This window comes from Mastomys coucha, chromosome X (assembly GCF_008632895.1).
Source record: "Mastomys coucha isolate ucsf_1 chromosome X, UCSF_Mcou_1, whole genome shotgun sequence".
Classification (NCBI taxonomy): domain Eukaryota; kingdom Metazoa; phylum Chordata; class Mammalia; order Rodentia; family Muridae; genus Mastomys; species Mastomys coucha.
The window spans coordinates 140212169-140233562 of NC_045030.1; the positions used below are offsets into that span (position 1 = coordinate 140212169).

At 35.3% G+C, this 21394-nt stretch overlaps 1 protein-coding gene and 1 non-coding gene across 2 annotated transcripts in view; both read right to left on the bottom strand.

The window, feature by feature from the left end:
- Positions 1-3476: 3476 nt before the first annotated feature.
- The window catches only part of Lrch2 (leucine rich repeats and calponin homology domain containing 2), a 64984-nt gene continuing 47066 nt past the window's right edge, over positions 3477-21394 (bottom strand). The window contains exons 15-21 of the mRNA XM_031379776.1: positions 18704-18748; positions 15297-15347; positions 12711-12768; positions 11679-11791; positions 11365-11502; positions 11154-11231; positions 3477-6181 (exon numbers count right to left, since the gene is read on the bottom strand). Coding sequence (XP_031235636.1) covers positions 6062-6181; positions 11154-11231; positions 11365-11502; positions 11679-11791; positions 12711-12768; positions 15297-15347; positions 18704-18748 — 603 coding nt within the window. The 3' untranslated portion in view covers positions 3477-6061. The remainder of the gene's footprint in view (positions 6182-11153; positions 11232-11364; positions 11503-11678; positions 11792-12710; positions 12769-15296; positions 15348-18703; positions 18749-21394) is intronic.
- On the bottom strand, positions 14723-14851 carry LOC116096331. Its single transcript, XR_004120957.1, has one exon. It is a non-coding gene; the product is annotated as a small nucleolar RNA SNORA35 (small nucleolar RNA).

Sequence of the window (21394 nt, forward strand, 5' to 3'; positions counted from 1 at the left end):
CTGACCCTCTGTACCTCTCTCACATCTCCTCCAGATTCTGATACTGCTACCCTTATCTCCTCCTCCTCCTTTCTCCCTCCTTTGTCTCCCTCTCCTTCTATCTCCCACAATTGTCTTGTTCTCCCCTCAGTGTGGAACTGAAGCATCCACCCCGCCGATGGTCCTTCCTTCTATTTCCATATGGTCTATAAATTGTATCTTATGCAATGTGAGCTTTTGGGTTAGTGCCCACTTATTAATGAGTATGTACCATGTATGTTCTTTTTTGTCTGGGTTACCTCACTCCGGATGACAATTTCTAGTTCCACCCATTTGCCTGGGAATTTCATAAATTTATTGTTTTTAATAGCTGAGTAGTACTCCATTGTGTGGATGTACCACATTTTCTGTATCCATTCCTCTCTTGAGGGACATCTGGGTTGTTTCCAGTTTCTGGCTATTATAAATAAGGCTGCTATGAACATAGTGGAACATGTGTCCTTATTACATGCTGGAGCATCTTCTGGGTACATGCCCAGGAGTGATATAGCTGGGCCCTAAGCTGATACTATGTCCAATTTTCTGAGGAAGCCCCAGAATGATTTCCATAGTGGTTGTACCTGCTTGTAATCCTACCAAAAATGGAGGAGTGTTCCTCTTTCTAAACATCCTCACCAACATCTGTTGTCATCTGCATTTTTGATCTTAGCCATTCTTACTGATGTGAGATGAAATCTCAGGGTCATTTTTACTTGCATTTGATGCAAAAGGATGACAAAGGATGTTGAACATTTCTTTAAGTGTTTCTCAGCCATTCATGATTCCTTGGTTGAGAATTCTCTATTTAGTTCTGCACTCCACTTTTTAATAGAGTTATTTGGTTCTCTGGATTCTATCTTCTTGAGTTCTTTGTATATTTTGAGTATAAGCCCTCTATCAGACATTGTGCTGGTAAATATCTTTTCCCAATCTGTGTGTTGCTATTTTGTCCTATTGACAGCATCCCTTGCTTTACAGAAGCTTTGCAATTTTATGAAGTCCTATTTGTTGATTGTTGCTCATAAAACAACAATTAGTGTTCTTTTCAGGAAGTTTCTCCTGCATCCAAGTATTCAAGACTCTTCTGCACTTTCTCTTCTATTAGATTCACTGTATCTGGTTTTATGTGGGGGTCCTTGATCCACTTGGACTTGAGATTGTGCAAGGAGATAGCCAGAGCAATTAGACAACAAAAAGATCAAAGGGATACAAATTGGAAAGGAAGAAGTCAAATTATCAGTATTTGCAGAGTATATGATAGTATACTTAAGTGACCACAAAAATTCTACCAGAGAGCTCCTAAATCTGATAAACAACCTCAGCAAAGTGGATGGATATAAAATTAACTCAAACAAATCAGTATCCTTCCTCTACTCAAAGGATAGAAGGGATGAGAAAGAGATTTGGGAAACAAAACCCTTTGCAATAGTCACAAATAATATAAAATATCTTGGTGTGACTCTAACCAAGCAAGTGAAAGGGCTGTTTGACAAGAACTTCAAGTCTCTGAAGCAAAAAATTGAAGAAGATCTCAGAAATGGAAAGATCTCCCATGCTCATCGATTAGTAGGATTAATATAGTAAAAATATCCATCTTGCCAAAAGCAATCTACAGATTCAATGAAATCCCCATTAAAATCCCAACTCAATTCTTCATAGACTTAGGAAGAGCAATTCTCAAATTCATTCGGAATAACACAAAATTTAGGATAGCGAAAACTATTCTCAACAAGTAAAAAACTTCTGGTGGAATCACAATCCCTGACCTCAAGCTGCACAACAGATCAACTGTGATGAAAAACTTCATGGTATTGGTACAGTGACAGGCAGGTAGATCAACAGAATAGAATTGAAGACCCAGAAATAAACCAACATACCTATGGCACTTAATCTTCGACAAAGGAGCTAAAACCATCCAGTTGAAAAAAAGACAGCATTTTCAACAAATGGTGCTGACTCAACTGGTGGTTAGCATGACAAGAATGCAAATTGATCCATTTTAGTAATTTTCAAATGACTTGTTTATTAAATTTCTATCCTTAACTACTTTTGTTAGAATTGCCTTGCCATAACTTGTAAACTGTTCATGTATGGAATTCTCATTCTAACTTCTAGATTTTTCCAAAACAGCAAGATTTTACTATGCTACAAAACTTTAACCCTGAACCTTACAGTAAACACCTAGGTACTCACTCTATTGTGCAAAGACTAAGCTATCTAAGATCGTAAGTATAAGGGTAACTTTTATGTTTAAAATACAGAAAAAGAAGATATACCTTAAAACACATGGCTTTGATGCTTCTCATTTTATCAATTATAGCAGATATCTGGACATTTACATATCAATCTTACATACAACAATAATCTTATGCACAGTAACACAAGTCCTTTGGAGTTCTCCATACACAGATATAAATGCTTGAGTATTTATTCTAAGAACATTCAATGTAAGAAAGCAAGCCTAGTGCTTGCTAAAGCTCATTCAAAATTGTAATAAATTTGGAATACCTTTAAAAAACCTTTTATCAAATAGATATTTACTTAAGTACTCACTAAAATGTGCAAGTTTCAGGTAACTATGGCAATACTGTCTTCAACAACATTTGGCAATATATAAATGTATGAGTGAATTACACCAATGAGTGACAAAACCCTAATAAATATGAGTGTTTTTAGAAAACTTAAAATTAAATGTGAAATAATAAATTTGCTATCACACAGGCCAAAGGCAATTTGTTCATGTAAGAAAGCTCTAAAAGGCACCATAAAATTATCACATATTGGCCTACTCTATATGTAGTTTTAAATGAAAATTTCTCTTATATTTGTCATACAGTGAGCTTACATCATACATTGATAAGATTAGTTTGCAATGGTAACTTAGTTTAGCACTTCTTAAACAAAATTTAATACTTTCAAAACAAAATTGAAAATAAATTATAAAGGGAATCAGGATTCTTAGAACGGCCCACTTCAGTATTTGGTGAGTTTGTTTCTGCTGTTCCTTAGTTTTTCAGATGTAAGCTCACTGTCAGTCAGGCTATTCTTAATCTGCCAGGGTCAAGAGATGCTCTCACTTCAGACTCCCTAGGAGGCTAGATTCTATGTGTGCCAGCATGGCCAACTAAACACAGTTACTATGAATATCTTATCAAATCTTTTCTCTTTTTTTAGCTCATTTATTTTGGGTGTAGAAATAGCGTGCCAAGGCGCACTTGGGGAGCTGAACTACATGAGTATCCACAAATGAAAGGACCATTTGTAAGAATCACTCTTCTACCACCCTGTGGGTCTTGAGAATGGTCGCCAGACTCCACAGCAAGCACCTTTACTCACTGAGCAACATTGCCAGCACTCAAGGTTTAATTCTTCCACAGTGGGAACCACAGACTCAGACTAACAGGGGGCAATAGCCATAGTGAGAGAGATGATAGAAAGAAGAAAAATGAGATCCAGGCTTAGATTTTTTTCATTTGATTTTATCCACAGTTTGCATCGGTAATATACATTTAGTGTTCCATTTATTTTTAAATGCATCAGAAAATCAATTATGATAAATCTGTGACTAATACAAACATTTCTGAATTCTTCAAAAAATTCAGTTAGAAAAGTCATTAAACTAGCATTCTATAAAGATAATTATTAAACAAATGGTTATGCATTTTTACTCATTTCAATTCAAACATATCCAACATCACTTCTTTCTTGTGCCATATGGTCATAAAGTTTAACAGAAGTAGCTATCTAATGATATTTTGGGCCCAATAAAATATTCTTTGATTATTCAATCCTCCTCAAATCACAAAACCATCAAATAATGATAATGATTCTTAAATCAATAATTGATGAAGTAAATATATGTTTTAAAAACATTTAGCATAAAATTTACACTTAACTACTAACAGAAATATGTCACGGTTTTGGTATAAGTTTGTCATTGTGGACTATGCTGAAAAACTGCCTTAGAAGTGATGTTGTTATTGCCTTTTGGCACAATAAGAGATTAACTGCAATGCTAAGGACTTCAAGGGGGCCCATCTTGAAAACAGTTTGTATTTGCTATAAAGAAGGAACACCAAAATTCTGGTGTGTTTTCTCTTCAAGGTAATAGTTAACTAACAAGTGAAATGTAGTAAAAGAACTGTCTAAAAAAAATCACAACTATTTCAATAATAACGATGCACAAAACTACTTGGAAAATAATACAAGATTAAGTAATAAGAGCAATTCTATAGCACAATAACCAGGAGAGAAGTATGAATGATTGTTTTGGTTGCTAAAAGTTTTTAAATTTGTAATGCTGTCAACTGTCAAGGTTAAAAATTCATCAACTAAGGTACATACTAAATCACCTATATTACCCAGATTTTCACTAAGGAGATTCATTATGTCATTGGGGATAATTTCAGATCCAACTATTCAGTCATAACTAATTTGATCAATTATTTAAATAATAAATTATTAATAATTTAATTCTTAAAACTTACAGTATAAAAAGCTTTGACTCTTTAATAGTTCCAATTTTACTTCTGGGGAATGTAAAAACACATCTGCATTCTGAAGCCAAGATTGAAATGTATGGCTTCATAATGACTACCAAAAAAAGTAGATTTATTCTTAAAACCAATCCTTACCATAGTATTTGGCACATGACATTTTATACTTTATAAATGCCCTTTGAAATATCCTAGACCAACGCTTTTACTAAGTTGCATCCATATTAAGAGGTAATAAGTGCAAATAATCACACAGTTAAGAAATGATACTTGCTTGGCTACTACAAAAGTGAACATGAAGGCTCTTTTATAGGAAACTGAGTTAGATATCACAATAAAGTTTTGGAAAAAATTCCTGCACTAGAATCACTGTAAGTTTATCCATCTCCAAATCAAGCAAGGACCTAATTGAACATACTATTCCATGAACCAGACTGTGTTTAATTCAACATCAAGATACTTGAGGATCATAAGTTATACATGCTCCAGAAAGGGCCAGATTTTGAGTCAAAACCTGTTTCTTTGTAGCCACTTTCTGAATGTGCAAGGTCGCACTGATGTACTGAATGTTCTGCTAAGTTGAGATATGAACCCAAACATAGCAGTTGCATCCAAATATCCTTGACAATTAGTACTTCCCTAGCTTTCCAAAGCTTTACTGCTTTGTGTAATGTTGTCAACACAGAAATAAAATATTCTTCAGATAAAGTGATTAAAACGATGATTATGGTTTTGCAAAATTAAATAGCATAAATTAAGCATATTAACATTTTTTGACAACATGAAATAACCAATTCAAGGGAAACTGCAATGGATTAACTAAGAAACCATCAATGTGAGGCACATTTAAATCCTCACATATTACTGACCATACAAAACCTACCAAAATATTTAGAAATTCCATCAATTCTATTAATACATAAAAAAAAATTGCAAAAATGCTTAAGACTATTTCAGATTCATCAATTACACAGGCACTTCACATGTAAACAACCTACAGTATTAACTGAAAATAATTTGGCACCAACTGATAATACTAAAAGAATTGAATAATGCCAGGGTTTTGATTTTTCTACTCATTTTTGCTAAGAAACAAAGACAAAATATTGAAGAGATTGTGTATAAGCTAGAAGTATATGAAATAACTCAAATATAGAATTGTTTTCCTAAAATATGATTACTTTACCTAGATGTTCACTAGTATACAGTGATGTAAAAAATATTCAACTTAATGTGATGGCTAAATTGAAAGTATATTTTCAATTTTGTATCAATTTGCATTCTGAAAATTCATCAAGTTTACTGAGTCACAAAATAAAAGGAGAATTTTAATTTATCAAAAACTCTTATTGAAGTAATCCAATTTTCCTCCAAAAATTGCTTGGACCACTCAGAGTTTATATCTGATATCTTATTGTAATTTAAAAAAAAAGAAAAGAAACCTAAGGCAAACTGTTTTTACTGGACATTCTTCTTCATGGTTTTGAGATATCTGAAATCATTTCAAATACATGAAATTATACACGCATAATGTTTGTAATGTCACATCAAGCCATAGAAAGCTGAGATGCCTTTGTAGTAGGTAATTCAAGGAGGGCCTGAACTGTGACACCAACTTTCACAAGACCTCGCTCTTCCAAAATATGGTGAGGTAAGCACAGTCTCTCCTGGGGAAAGAGAAAAGGATAGTTGAGTATTCATAGTTTTTTGCAGTTGAATAAAAGGCTGAGTCAGTGATTCTCTTGAGTTAATTTTATATCCAGGTACTTTGCTGAAGGACACATGCTCCACTATGTTTATAGCAGCCTTATTTATAATAGCCAGAAGCTGGAAACAACCCAAATATCCCTCAACAGAGGAATGGATACAGAAAATGTGGTACATCTACACAATGGAGTACTACTCAGCTATTAAAAACAATGAATTTATGAAATTCTTAGGCAAATGGATGTATCTGGAGAATATCATCCTGAGTGAGGTAATCCAATCACAAAAGAACACATACGGCATGCACTCTCTGATAAGTGGATATCACCCAGAAGCTCAGAATACCCAAAATATAATCCACAAACCACAAGAAACTGAAGAAGAAGGAAGACCAAAAAGTGGAAGCTTCATTCCTTCTTAGAGGAGGAACAAAATACCCACTCATCTAAGGAGTTGCAGAGACTAACTATGGAGTAGAGACTAAAGGAAGGACAATCCAGAGACTGCTCTACCTGGGAATCCTTCCCATATACAATTGCCAAACCCAGACACTACTGTGCATGACAGCAAGTGCTGGATGACAGGAGCCTGATGTAGCTGTCTCATGAGAGGCTCTGCCAGTGCCCAACTAATACAGAAGTAGAGGCTCACAGTCATCCATTGGACTGAGCACAGGGTCCCCCATGAAGGAGCTAAAGAAAGGACCCAAGGAGCTGAAGGGTTTGCAGCCCCTTAGGAGGAACAACAATATGAACTAGTACCCTTAGATCTCCCAGGGATAAACCACCAACCAAAGAATACAAATGGTGGGACTTATGGCTCCAGCAGCATATGTATAGCAGAGGATGGCCTAGTCAGTCATCAATAGGAGGAGAGACCCTTCATCTTGTGAAAGTTCAATGCCCCAGTGTAGGGGAATACCAGGGCCAGGAAGCAGGAGAAGGTGGGTTGGTGAGCAGGGGAGGGAGGAAGGAACAGGGTTTGGTTTTTGTTTTTGATATTTTTTCGGGGGTGGGGGGTTACCAGGAGAGGAGATATCATTTGAAATGTAAATAAAGAAAATATCTAATGAAAAAGGTTGAGTTAGAAACAGAGATTTTAAAATCATTTAGTTTTAAAATTCTTTCTTTTTTTTTGAGATTATTGTACCATTTTCCAGTTCTCATTCCTCTTTTCAAACCCACTCATAAACCCCTCTCTTCAACCAAACACAAAGAGTCAGATTAATAAAAATTATTTATTTATGTATTTTATGTATATAGATGCTTTGTCTGTGTGCACATCTGCACAGCAAAAGGGGACATCAGATCCCATGGGACTGCAGTTATAGATGGTTGTGAGCTGCCAAGTAAGTGTTGAACTCAGGACCTCTGGAAAAGTAGTCAGTGTCCTTAACTGCTGAGCTATCTCTGTAGCTCTAAGTGCCAGGTCTTTTAAATATGCTTTCTCTTAAAACTCAGGTAAATAATACATTAATTCCACATTTACCTTGTAAATATTACAATATAAAATATGGTTAGATTCATACCACATAACAAGAAAGGGACTATAGAGATTAGCTTGGTCACTAATGACATTGTTTTACACACAAACATCTTTCTCTACTCAGAGTTATGGAATAGGTCACCATTATCCAGTCTCTGTTATCTTACAAATGCCTCTCATGTATCTTCCCACTGAAGTTGCTTTGGTCAAGTGGTGCACATACATTTTTGACTACTCTGTTGCATCAATCTTTAAACAGTGCTTTACTTAAAACCTCCCTCTTTTTTCTGTGATGCAAATCTGCTTAGTTCTTCAACTTAACCTACCATGAGCAGGCTTTCAATTGCAGTCATCTGTACTAAGCCTCTTCCAATGTCCAAAATATTTCCAAGCATACTATACTCATTCTTCTCTTTGCTACTACAGTACTCCTTAGTAATCTCTGGGATCATTTTAACTCTCACTTCTGCCCTGAATTCCATGTGTTTATTAAAACTAACAACACATCAGGCAAATTCCAGTGAGCCATGGCAAAATATGAAGTGCTATGCATACATCAAAATCAATATGTCCATGACAGTACGGTTTTTATAAGTAAACTTGAATTTTCTGGATTTTGTGTCTCAATCATTTTTCACACTACATTGATACAAATATAAGAAGCTTAGCAGCCTTCACCTCCTTTACTTCTGTAACCAAGTCAGTATTCACTGAATAATACTGAAGATATCGAAAAGCATCCTTATATAAATGACTTTTATATCTCAGTAGTCATTGCTACATTTAGTGCTCCTGAAGTATTTTACTCAAATATTTAACTAATCAATTATGTTGGCATTATAAAAAGAAGTAAGTTTCAAAGCACAGACAACATTTCTCTCCTCAAAAACTACAAAAAGAACCAATTATAATTGTGATGGTTTGCATATGCTTGGCCCAGGGAGTGGCACTATTTGGAGGTGTGGCACCATTAGGAGGTGTGGCCTTGTGGGCGTAGGTGTGTCACTGTGGGTGTGGGATATAAGACCCTCATCCTAGCTGCCTAGAAGTCAGTATTCCGCTAGCAGCATTCAGATGAAGATGTAGAACTCTCAGCTCCTCCTGCACCATACCTGTCTGGATGCTGCCATGTTCCCACCTTGATGATAATGGACTGAACCTCTGAACCTGTAAGCCAGCCCCAATTAAATGCCCTTTTTAAGACTTGCCTTGGTCATGGTATCTGGTCACCGTAATAAAACCCTAACTAAGACAATAATCAATGTACAACAAGAAGAAAATGACCAAGAAATGAGACAAGAAGGGGAAATGGTGGGGAGCTCTACTTCAAATGAAAGCATCACCAAAGAGTGAGCATGGGCTGGATTTAGCATCAGCCCCCCTCCAATATACATATATAGCAGACGTACAGCTTCCTCTTCATGTGGGTCCCCAACAACTGTAGCAGGGACTGTCCCTGACTCTGTGGATCCTGGTCCCCTAACTGGGCTGCCTTGTCTGGCCTCAGTGGGAGAGCATGTGCTTAATCCTGTAATGACTGGATGTATCAGGGTGGAAGGATACATGTGTTGGGGGAGATCTCTCTTCTGGGAGGGGTTGAGGGATGAGCTATGGATGATAGTGGGAACTCGGATGACAGGGAATACTGTGATTGAGATATAAAGTGAATAAAAATAATTAATGGAAGAAAAATGGCTATACGATGTGGAAACTGCGAATGAGAGGATCAACCATATTGTCTCGTTCCATGTACATGAAACCCCAGGAAATGTGAAGTAGTTCATGCTGATAGAAAGCAGATTCATGGTTATCTCAGGAAGCATAGTTTTCAGAAACATATGCAGAAAGGTTGGGATCTAAATTGTGCTGATGATTTCAACAATGCAAAGTTAGACTTTTTAGGGCTAGAGATGCAGGCCAGTGTGAAGGTGTTTGGCTGCCAGAAATGGAGCATTGGATTAGAATTTCAGAATTTTTAAAAAGGCATAAAAATATCAAGTTTTATATTTTTATTTATGTGTAGCTTATTATATATTGATAACACCTCAATAAAGTTGTCAAAAACCAGAAAATGCCCATAAGAAGCTTATTATGTATTGAAATCATTCCAAGAAAGTTGTTGAAAAATCAGAAAATGTACTAGAGCAAATAAATAGTGAAATAATTACACATTATATCTTCTAAGTTCGGGATAAAAGTAACTGGAAACTAAGTATAAAACTCTTAAATTCCTAAAGCAAAAATGTTTTCAAAAGTCATGTAATATCACGTAATAATAAGAGGTAGGGAAAACTTCAAAAGTAAACTTTTTAAGAAATAAAATTTTAAGGTATCATATAGAAATCACAAATGGTAAGAAAACAGAAATCAAAATCAAAGTACATGTGGATTCATTGTTTCTTTTAAAAAATACTAAAATGTGTCTATTTAGTTGAGGTAAAGTCTGAACTGATGACAAGTTAGTGATTCCACTGTTTAAAAGAGAGCTGAACACAAAGTAATTGAGATCTCAGAGTGGCACTTTCCTCAGTAGACATGTTAACATTAGGTTTATGAAGTCCTCAAGATTGGCAACATTTTTATTATATATTTTAATCTATTAATGATAGTGATTTGATTTTATAATGCTGCAATTATTTTGTAAAATACAAGCCAATTCATACTCATTTCAAAGTCTCTCCATACAGATATTACCATATCTTTATATTTATATAGAGAGAGACATATATTTATTTACCTATTTTTTTAAAGTTTTATGTGCATTGGTGTCTTGCCTCCATGTATGTCGGTGCGATGGTGTCAGATCCCTGGAACTGGAGTTACAGACAGATGTGAACTGCCATATGGATGCTGGGAACTAAAGCTGGGTCTCCAGGAAGAGCAAGCAGTGCTCTTGAGCACTGAGCTATCTCTCCAACCCTTTACTAAACATTGTTAGTTTGACAGTTTCATTGTTTTTAGTATCATTATGCTAATTATAACTATATTAGATGAAATTCCGAATTTATTCATGAAGTGACAAATAAGAACTGGAGCAGAGTTCAATAGTAGAATGTGTGCTTTGAAGGTATGAGGCCTTGGGTTCAATCTCAAGCAGAACACTAAAGAGCAACAAGGGCTCTAAATGCCCTTCAGCAGGACACCACCCACTAACCCCAACACCAATTAAACAACAACACAATTAAGCTTCGGTTCTCACAACTACATTCTGTTTACTCAGTGATATCTACGATTAGCAAACATTTTACATATAGGTGGATGGTGAATAAAGGCCCTCTTTAAAAGATTTAAAAACACTGTAATTACATATATGTGCATGATAAAGGGAAAAAAAGAAGATACTCAAATTTGTGTTCACAAAAATGTTATTGATCACCCACTATGAAGAGGATTCTATGTTCTTTGTAACAGACTAATAGTTAAATGACAAGTTTGTCAGATAATTACCTGTGAAACACCCAACTTTTTGCAAGCGTCAAGAAAATTTTCTACATTTCTTCGACATTTTGCCATGCTCAGCTTGGGCTGTGAGGTAGGAGAAGAAAGACACATTGTAAGTGTTCTTCTAAAAGAACTTAGTTGATATTGGAAAATGCATTATGGGCATAATTTAAAGGCAGTTTTAAAGGAAAATCAGTACTCTATTGACACTACTTACCACAGCTGGTGATGGTACATGAATACTAGCTACAGAGCGTGGCCTTATGTGGTTGGCCAAATGGCAAAGAACAACTCCATCCATCAGTGCGGCTCCTATGTCATCAGGCAAAATGACTTTTAATCTGGATTCAAGATTCTATAAAGAAATGAGGATAAATTGCAGGAATCTTATGTAAACATGGTATGCATTCATATTATTAATTATGTGATCAAAAATTGAAAGAGCATTAAGAATAAAATCAATATATTCTATGAATTGGATCAATTAAACCTGTTTCTGTAAGGGTGATGCACAAAGTCAATGTGACTCACATTGCGAAGCTGCCTTATCTGTTCACGCTCTTCCCGTAAATGCTCCATCTTTCTTCTCATTGTAAATCCTGGATCTGCTGCCCCATATTCTTGACGAGACGCACGACTGAAGGCTGTATACAAATAGAAATTCCCTGACTTTTTATACAGATAATACAAAGACCAGCCATCCATGGAGAAAGAGGCATGATCAAAAGCATGAGTACAGAATTACAAAAGATGTTATAAATAATGCATTTAAAGATTTTAATTATATGTAAGTAATCTTTAGCTACATAGTACAAAACCAACGGGCAACAAAAGTGCAGTGACTTCTACCACTTATATATGTTCTTATTTGACTGTATGTTATGAGAAACTTATGACCCAGGTGAAAAGGGATGACTGAACATATGACAGCCTTCTACCTCTAAAGAAAAAAGGGCTGGACAGTGGTGGTACGCACCTTTAATCCCAGCACTTGGGAGGCAGAGGTAGGCAGATTCCTGAGTTCCAGGCCAGCCTGGTCTACAGAGTGAGTTCCACGACAGCCAGGGATACAACAGAGAAACTCTGTCTTGAAAAACAAAAAACAAACAAACAAAACAAAACATAAAAGGAAATTGTTCTGGAAGGTCAAGATAGTTATTTGAGAGTAATTCAATACCTTGGCAAGTAAAATGGATCCATTTTTTCATAGGCGTGCCAAATACAAAAGATCCATGTTTTAAACCACAACCTAATGGAGTGCTATAATTTCAAAATGTTTTGTTTCCTGACAGAGGGCTTATTCTAACAGCAGTCACAGTAGAGAAGAAATAAAGACTGCAGGATACCTAAGGCAGGAAGGAGGTTACAGGAGCTTGGAGAAAATGGGAAAGAAAGAGATGATGACAGGAATTGTAAAGGCAAAGATCAAGAGAAAACTGCTTTTAGAAGAGGGAAAAAAAGCTTTGAGTACACAAAATTACGAATTCGAATGCATTTAAGCTGGGAAACTCTAGATTCAACATACACAACCAATTTTATTTAAAGACTGTACTATTTATTTACCTGATCTAGGTTTCAAGCCAAAGGGACCATGTGAAAAGCCATCAGACCTGTCATATTCCTACAAAAATAAACAGAAAGAAGAAAACCTTTGTTGTTTCAAAGCCATCAAGGTACTTCTTCAGTTTTGAGATATATTTCCAGTGTTTCCATAAATAAAGTCAACCTCAATTTCAATTCAAACTGATTTGTTAACGTTTTTAAAAGTCAATAAGTATTACTAAGTTACCTGGGTATGGATTTTTAGATTTCCTTTAATTTTTAAAAAATAAGTTGTGTGTGTGTGTGTGTGAGAGAGAGAGAGAGGGGGGGGTGGGTTGGGGAGGGGATTGGGAAAGAGGGAGAGGGACTGAGGAAGTCAGAAGATAAATGGAGGAGTCACTTCTCTCCTTCATCCATGTGAGTCCTTGTAACCAAACTGAGTTGGTCCACCTTGGTGGCAAAAGCCCTTACCCAGTGAAGTAGCTCACCAGCCTAGACTCTTATAGAAAGAAAAGAAAAACCAAAAGGAAAGACCATAAACAGAAGAATCAAGTTAATCTCTAAAATAATGAAGCATAATTCAATTAAAAGATCTATCAAGATGGACTCTCTATTTACACTAACTTAACACTTAGTGGCAAACTTAAGACCAATCCTCAGATTTATATGAACAGATGTTTCAGAGTATATGATCATAAATTACTACATCTTCCTTCTGAACACACATTATTTCAAAGTGCTTCTGCAAGCTGTGGTGTGAGCTATGGAACGACAGATGTAAATAAATCGGCAATTGGAATGAAAAGCTTAAGGTGTATTTGTGGAAACATTTATTATTAATGTGATTAATTCCATGCAATTCAAATGAGATTGTTGTTAATTAAAGTGAGGAGATTGAAAGTGATTTACAATTTTTATAATTTATACAAATAAATAACTATAATGCACGGCAATGGCTTATTCCTCAGGGTGACAATTCTGGGAAGCAGGTAATGCCCAAACCACAGCTACTTCTCTGTCATTTACTGACTAGGCTACTTGGGAAAGCAACTGGTCTTTTCCACTACGAAATGATAAAAGCACCCAAGTAGGACTATATTTATATTCAAATGAAACACAGGGACTTTGTTAATGTGCTATACAAACAGGTTTTAGCATTTTCTTTTTCATATGAAACTGCAGCAGTCCGAATTCTGTAGGGTGTCTCAATCTCCTCTAGATATGTTTGGCAGCTCAGTGTGAATATCAGTGGAGCTACACTACACATGGCCATCGGCCTGTCCATGTACAGCCTAATATTCTGTCCCCGTTAGTTTGGTTAAATTGTTATAAATTCCTGAAGAAGAATTCCATTTATCCAAGCACAAGCAAAAGTTACAAAATCAATATAACTTATCTGGGAAAAAAAATGACATCAATACACCACCTGGCAGACACAGACCATAATATCATAGAGCAACCACGCAAAGCCTGCTGTGGTCCTGTCTACCACTCCAGTTGTTATCACTTACAGAGAAAGGATCTACGAAAGCATGCAACTGGGACAAACTTCACAACATCCTAATTGAAATTGTCCCCTAACGCCATGTGTATAATTTTACTTTCCATATAATTTAAAAATATGTTTATTAAATATATGCTCAGAGCTATATAAAGGTTTTATAATACAAATCACATAAACTAATACAGAATGAATCCCAGCTTTCTAAAACTGTAAATTCACTTACATTTAATGAGGTAAAATGTACATAATCAAATTTATACAATGAATTCATATCAATCAAACAGTTTAAGACCTAAATTCACCAACTGAAGAGTCATTTTCTTGATAATGAAAATGGACTGTAGAACACTAAATAAACAAAAGGAGATACTATTTAAGGTGCTTTCAATTTATTGTTGCAAAGCAACAGATTAAACTAAGTTAAAAGAACTAGTCATTCAAACCACTAGAGTATTTGAACAAAATGTTATAATTTATGATTTTCATATACCAGCTCTCCCCTTGTTCTTTAGATTTAATATCCCAGCAAAAGTGTAACCTCCTGTCGATAGGAACAACCCACTGCAGGATTGTTTCTCGTGGAAAAAGGACATTTCTCTTGCATTGTTTACAGACCTAATTGGTTACAAGGAAAACCAAAGGCCATTGCACAATGCTTAATGGAAAGTTTCACATTAAAATTCCAAGGCCCTCTCTCCACCTCCTCTCTTTCCACACCAGTACCCTCTTTCTCCCTCTCAATTAAACCTCTTACACGTGAAAAAAAAATAAAAAATAAATAAATAAAATTCCAAGGCCATTGTTAAAAACTATCACTGATTTTAAAATATTGAGAGATGAGAAAGCATACATCTCATAAAGTACTGTAGACTTATGTTCCACAGAAAACCACAAATTAGTGCAAATTACTTGGAATATTTATACAAAAGTATGGTATTCATGATTTTTACAGATAAGACTTGTAAAAAAAATAAACAACTGCAGATTTTAAAGTGAATAAATTACTTTATAAAAATTAAAAATAAGATTTTCTTGAGAAAGGAAGCAAGGAAGAACTCTTTAGAAAACACAGAAAAGATACAAATCATTAAAACAACTTGTACCTCAGATGATACTGGAGACTGTGGTGACATATGAGCATTATCACTCTCTTGCTAAAATATAAAAATAAAAACATGAAAGATGAAATTAAAATACACAACGATGATTTTAACATGCAAAAGGACAATGGAAGACTGATCCTATAAAATGTCCAAGGAGGAGCTGACAATGTACAATCTAAAACCTTGCCACTTAAATGTTGTTGGTAAACTATAGTACAAGTATTCTCAGGGAATTTGTTAGACGTGAATGATCTCTGGCTCCAACTAATAATCAATCAGATTCTATAGAAGAAACCCTAATGATTTATACATATTTTAGAGAATCAGAACTACAGTCTAGACATAGTAGATTAGATGTATATCCCCATCAGAGACCCATCAAGGAAAGCTGGCAAGAGGTCATCATAATTAATAAGAAACTATCTGGAAGATAATATATATTAGTGTAAGCAGAGAACTATTTACAAAGAATTTAATTGAATAAAAACAATAAATGGTTCCTGGTTTTTGAATAAATATTCTAATGCTAAACTAATGCAAAAATCTTGACATTTACCCTGGAAGAAAAATAACACATAAAATAAATACTCATTTGACAAATGATAACTGGCCACCTACTATGTCAGATAATGTTCTAGACACTAAGAATAAGGAAATTTGGTAAAATATCATCCTTAGAGAATGCCTCAGTCTAGAGGGAAGAAAGGTTTATGTGAACAGTTATTAAATCATTCCCAGTCTATGTATGGCCTAGTAGGGAATCACAAAGATACTGTGGAGGAAATGAAGGGATAAAAAAAAAAAGAAAGTTTTTTTGAGAGAAAGTAACAAGTCAGTAAAAGCTAGATAAAGCAAAAAGGTAAGAACGAAGACACAGAGCAATAAATTAAAAAAAAAAAGATGAGTGTAGAGCAAGCCTGTGTTCCTGCGGATGACAAAGGTGAAAGGAAGACAAGATGTGAGCTTCTGCTGCTATGGAGACCAGGGCCTGTATTAAAACTGACAGAAAATTTACTTTTAAGGCATGGGTGAAACTGAAGGTTTCTAAACAAATGAATGGCCTTCTTGTATTTTCATGTATGTGTAGTCTGAAGCATCAGGAGAATGGACGAAAGGGAGCAAAGTGGTGGGAGGGTCATTTCAGTTGATAAAGTGTTTATAGTATAAGCAAAGAGACATGAGTTGGGCTATTCAGTACCCACTTAAAATGGTGAACCTGATGGCATGTTCTGTAATCCCAGGAATGAGAAGGCAGACAGAAGAGAATCTTTGATTTCACAGACCAGCAAGTCTAGCTCAATCAGAGGGATTCAGATTTACTAACAGACACTATCTCAAAAAAGGTGGTTGAAAAGGATTAAGGAAGACACTGGAAAGTGACAAAGAGCACACACAGAGATGGACGGACAGATGGGCAGACAAACATAGACAGACAGACAGGTAGAGAGATAGATAGAGACAAGAAAAATCAAGGAAGCTGTAGGAAACCAAGCAAAAAAAGACCAAGGTAGCAAAGACCGAAATGAAGGTAGAGTGTATAGACAAAATATTTCAGTGTCTAAAAATAAGAAAGAGAAATAGTGGGTTTCAGTAATGGATTAGATATTGACATAGGGGAAAATGACAGTGAGAAGGGAGGGAGGATAGCCCATGTGAACCTCTAAGGGCTTGGAGTTCACAGAATGTTTTCTGTGGAAGCCTAGATAGTAAACATTTAAACTCGGTGGTAACTGCCTAAATGTCATTAGAATGGAAAAGCATCTATAGGTAAATAGTTGCAGATCTTTTGTATTTAAACTTCAATTACAAACATAGCAAGTGAGATTTGAGCCACCTTGCCAACTTCTGATTTTGTCTAGAAGGGAGATACCGATTTCATAAAGTCCTTATCAACTTTGCCTGCGGTGAACTCAGGCAAAAGGAAAACTCTTGAACATGTTCTCCCCTCCCTCCCTCTCTCTCACACACACACACCTATTCTATTTGAAGATCTGAAAGTAAGAACTAAACATCAGTATTCTTTAAAATCTAATCAGGGCTTCCAGTATGCAACCTGGGTAAAAAAAAAAAAAAAAAAACTGGATCAACTTCAAAAGCAACCGTGTTTGAAGAAAATGGGGAGGAAAAAGAGGAACATTTTGAACCCTTAGTTGAGAAACTTAGATTTCAATCAACTATGAAGGAGGACACATTACTACAAAAGCCTAAGGCTCAATGTTAAGTCTAGACTAAAGACAAACTAGATGTGCTTCATCAGGTACACTGGCATTAGTCATCAAAACTCTGAGCACTGAAAACAGCATTTTACAGTGCATATGGTGGGCTATGACATAGAGAGGAATAAGAGTTAAAGGTCAAACAGATATTGTAAAGATCAATGGGAAGCCAGCATCAGGTTTATAGGAATTGACTGATGTCATGGGCAGCAACGTATTAGAAAACACACCTACACAAAACTTGTCCTCAGATATACCAAAAATGCTAATAACTGTGAGATAGCTAGTGGAAAGCTTTGGAAACAATGGTCTTTTCTTTTCGTTCTCCATAAATACTATTTGATAGGACATGAGGAAAAACAGGTTTTTTTTTTTGTTTTTTTTTTTGTTTTGTTTTGTTTTGTTTTTTTTTAGTTAGGCAAAGGTAATTCATATAGATCTTTTTGCCCAGTGTAATTTTATTTCCGAAAAGTAACTTTCAGATGCCCTGGCAAGCATCACATTGACTACCAATTTCCCCAACAAATGTACACAAAACCTGGGGGTTTGGGTTATGAAATATTGTTTCAGCAGTGGTGCAGCAAAAGCTCTAGAAGAATGTAAAATGCATAAAAACAATTTTAAAACATCTGAACAGAATTTATGACAAAAGATTTTTTAAAATCTTAGACAGATCCAATCAGTCAACAGGTAAAAGTGCGTTCTTCCAAAAACTGACAACATGACTTCAAGTTCCCTATCTAGAATCCAAGCAGAAAGGAGAGAACAGACTCCTAAAAATTGTCCTCTAACATCTACATGAATGCGCTGGAACATACACACCCACACTTGTGCACACATAGCATGCACACACAGGCATATTTTTGAAACAGATAAAGTCTCAACTGACTAACACGCTGTCTGGAAAAATAAAGTGGGAAATGATAACAAACATAAATGGAAGGGTCACAGATTCACAGCAAACCATAAATAAAGCTCCACAACTATTTTAGAAATTGTGTCCCAGAATACACCACAAACGAAATGATTAAAATAGTAATCATATGATAATGCTCAGAAATTTTCATTACTGTAGAAAACGCACACCTTAAATCAGTAACAAAGCAGTTGAAAGCTGGGCTCCATTAACTATCACTGAGCCAACTAAGTATGAAAGGAAATCTTTCAAATCTCCATCACCCTTTGTCTCACCTCCTCATTCTCATTGCCACTCGAATTCTTCCTTGTAGATTTGTACTGAAAAACAATTCAAATGCATGGTTTATTTTTTTCCTTGAACATGCGAAGGTTTTGTTCATAATGACATGTAAGGCTTATTGCTACGTTGGTTATTTCTTAAATTATCTGCAATGTACCATATGGACACAGTTTAAACAGTCCTCCTATTCACACATACAACACCGTGATTGACACTCTTCCAAGGCCTCAAAATATGGCAAGTAGCAGTTCCTTCCTAAGCCAGACCCATTTCCCATTCTTTCAGGTTTGCAATCTCAGGGTTATCTTAGAAAAGCAGTTGTCTTCCTGTGGGTCATGAAGGGCTTGGAGGTCACATATCCTGCATATTAGGTATTTACATTACAAGTGATAAGAGCAGCAAAATTAGAGTTATGAAGTAGCAATAAAAAATTTATATGCTTGGGGTTACCACAGCATGAGGAACTGTATTAAAGCATTGTGGCATTAGGAAGGTAGAGTCTTGCTTTTTCTAAGTTCACTGTGTTCAACAAGTCATCAAGTCAACTATTTTGGCTAACTTCTTCTGAATTCTTAAAACTACCACCCTATCCAGGGTTCTTAGAATCACTCCCATGGTTTGTAATTTCCCAATACTAAAACATGAGCATTTGTTTTAAGAAGCTGGGCTAAAGATGTGGTTCCTTCTATCTCTGAAACTCTCGGCTCAATCCTGAATACAACAAAAACTGTAATCTACTGATTTCAGGCTTAAAGAAACTACACTCAATGCATAGACTGACTTCCCAATGATAGTAATAGTGCTCAGAACTAGCTAGCATTTATAATTATTGTTTACTATATATCAGTAATGGCTGCATTATATGTATTGAAAAGTTTAATCTTTTTAACAACTGCATAAGGTATACATAATATTACCCCAAATTTATTGGGAAATATAAATAGATTGTTCAACATAAATTATCTACGTGACAAAGTGATGCCTAAAATCAAAATCATACAGTGTGCCAGTCATTAGAATTCTTATTTTCTGATTCTCTACCAAAATGCATTGAATTCTTTTGCAAGTCAGTGGTAGAAACAGGAGCTCATAGAACTAACATCAAAACTACTAACTCTCAGATCATGGCCCCAACGTTTTGGCCTGATATTCAGGGTTCTAATTAATTGGCCCTCTTATGTAAGTCTGTCTTTGATATCATTTGGAAAATTTATATGACTTATCTGGTATTTCAGTCCCAAACTAAGGTGTAATTAGGAAGTACAGATAGGAGACATGTTCCTCTAATGTATTTCACAGCTATGATTAACAATGTACCATAAACTCCATGCTATGTCTTTCTTTCTGTTTTGATGCTGAAGGTTGAACCTATAACCTTGAGAATACTAAGCAAGTTATAAATGAGTTACACCCACAGCCCTAAACAATTTTTTATTTTCTTGGCAACACAGGAATGATTTGTTGATAGTTAATTTTTTTTATGCAATGTCCTAACACTGACATCTTCTGACAATTGAGAAGAACTACACATACCCTTAAAGCATTTCTTGGTGACTAAAGATTATGTTTATACCTACACATGGCATATGAAAGAAATGAAAGACATGAACATTTACTGAGTGACGGTTCTATAATGGTCATTTCAGATATTATCCTATTTTATGCCTTAGCAACTTTACAATAGAATGGATACAGTAGAAGAAATGTGTCAGCCATATAAACTACAATATGCAATGACCAAATGCTTGTAAAGTACGAAACACTTGTCTGTGGGAAAGCCTCACTAACCCTCTATTAACTTTAATTAGTACAAAACATTGTTGAAACAATGAAACTGTTTAAATGTTAGTGTTTGTTCATTTTATTTCAAGCTCTCCACAACACAAAAGAAAGAGGCTTTGAACTCTATTTTCAACTGTATAGTTACCAAACTACTTGACTTTCTGGACCTTAATATCCCTGTATGCAAAAGAGAAATGATAACTTCATTTATGATACGGAACTTTTCGAAAGGGTAAACTGGCTAATGTGTGTAAACGTTCATGACAGTACCTGGCATGTGATAATACCAATATAAGTGTTTAGATGAATATAATCAGTATGGTTTTGTTATATTAGAATAAAGGAAATCAAATAAATGTCAACTATTTCTCAGAAATACAACATCAAAAATAATTCATCAAAGGTCACCTATAACCATATTTTTAATTCAGGGCTTTGTTTTAAGTTTTCATGAGTTCAAAAGAGAAGCTAAGATAAATGCCAACCTGCAAGCTGCAAATGGTTCTGATAAGAGAGTTCTCACTGGGATGACCTGCCCATTTCCTTCCTACATCTTCTTCAACGGTGATTATCCCTCAGATTGTCCAATTAAACAAAAACCAAGGCTTAAAAATAATCAATAATTATTTGTTCAAACTTAGTTTTATGTATTTAAGGTATTTGCTAAAACATCCATTTTATTTTGATAATATGCTAATTTCAAACACAAGATGCTTTCCAATATTTGGAAAGGTATGAATATAAACAGAAGTACCAAACTCTACCAAACATAAAAATATAAATAAATCCTATTTATTAGGGGCATGAACTTGAAATAATGTGTAACTTAGCAGAGTACTATGTGCTTGGATAAAATGATTGTTATTCAGTGAGAAGAGGGTTTAGAGAGGTAGAGGACAAGA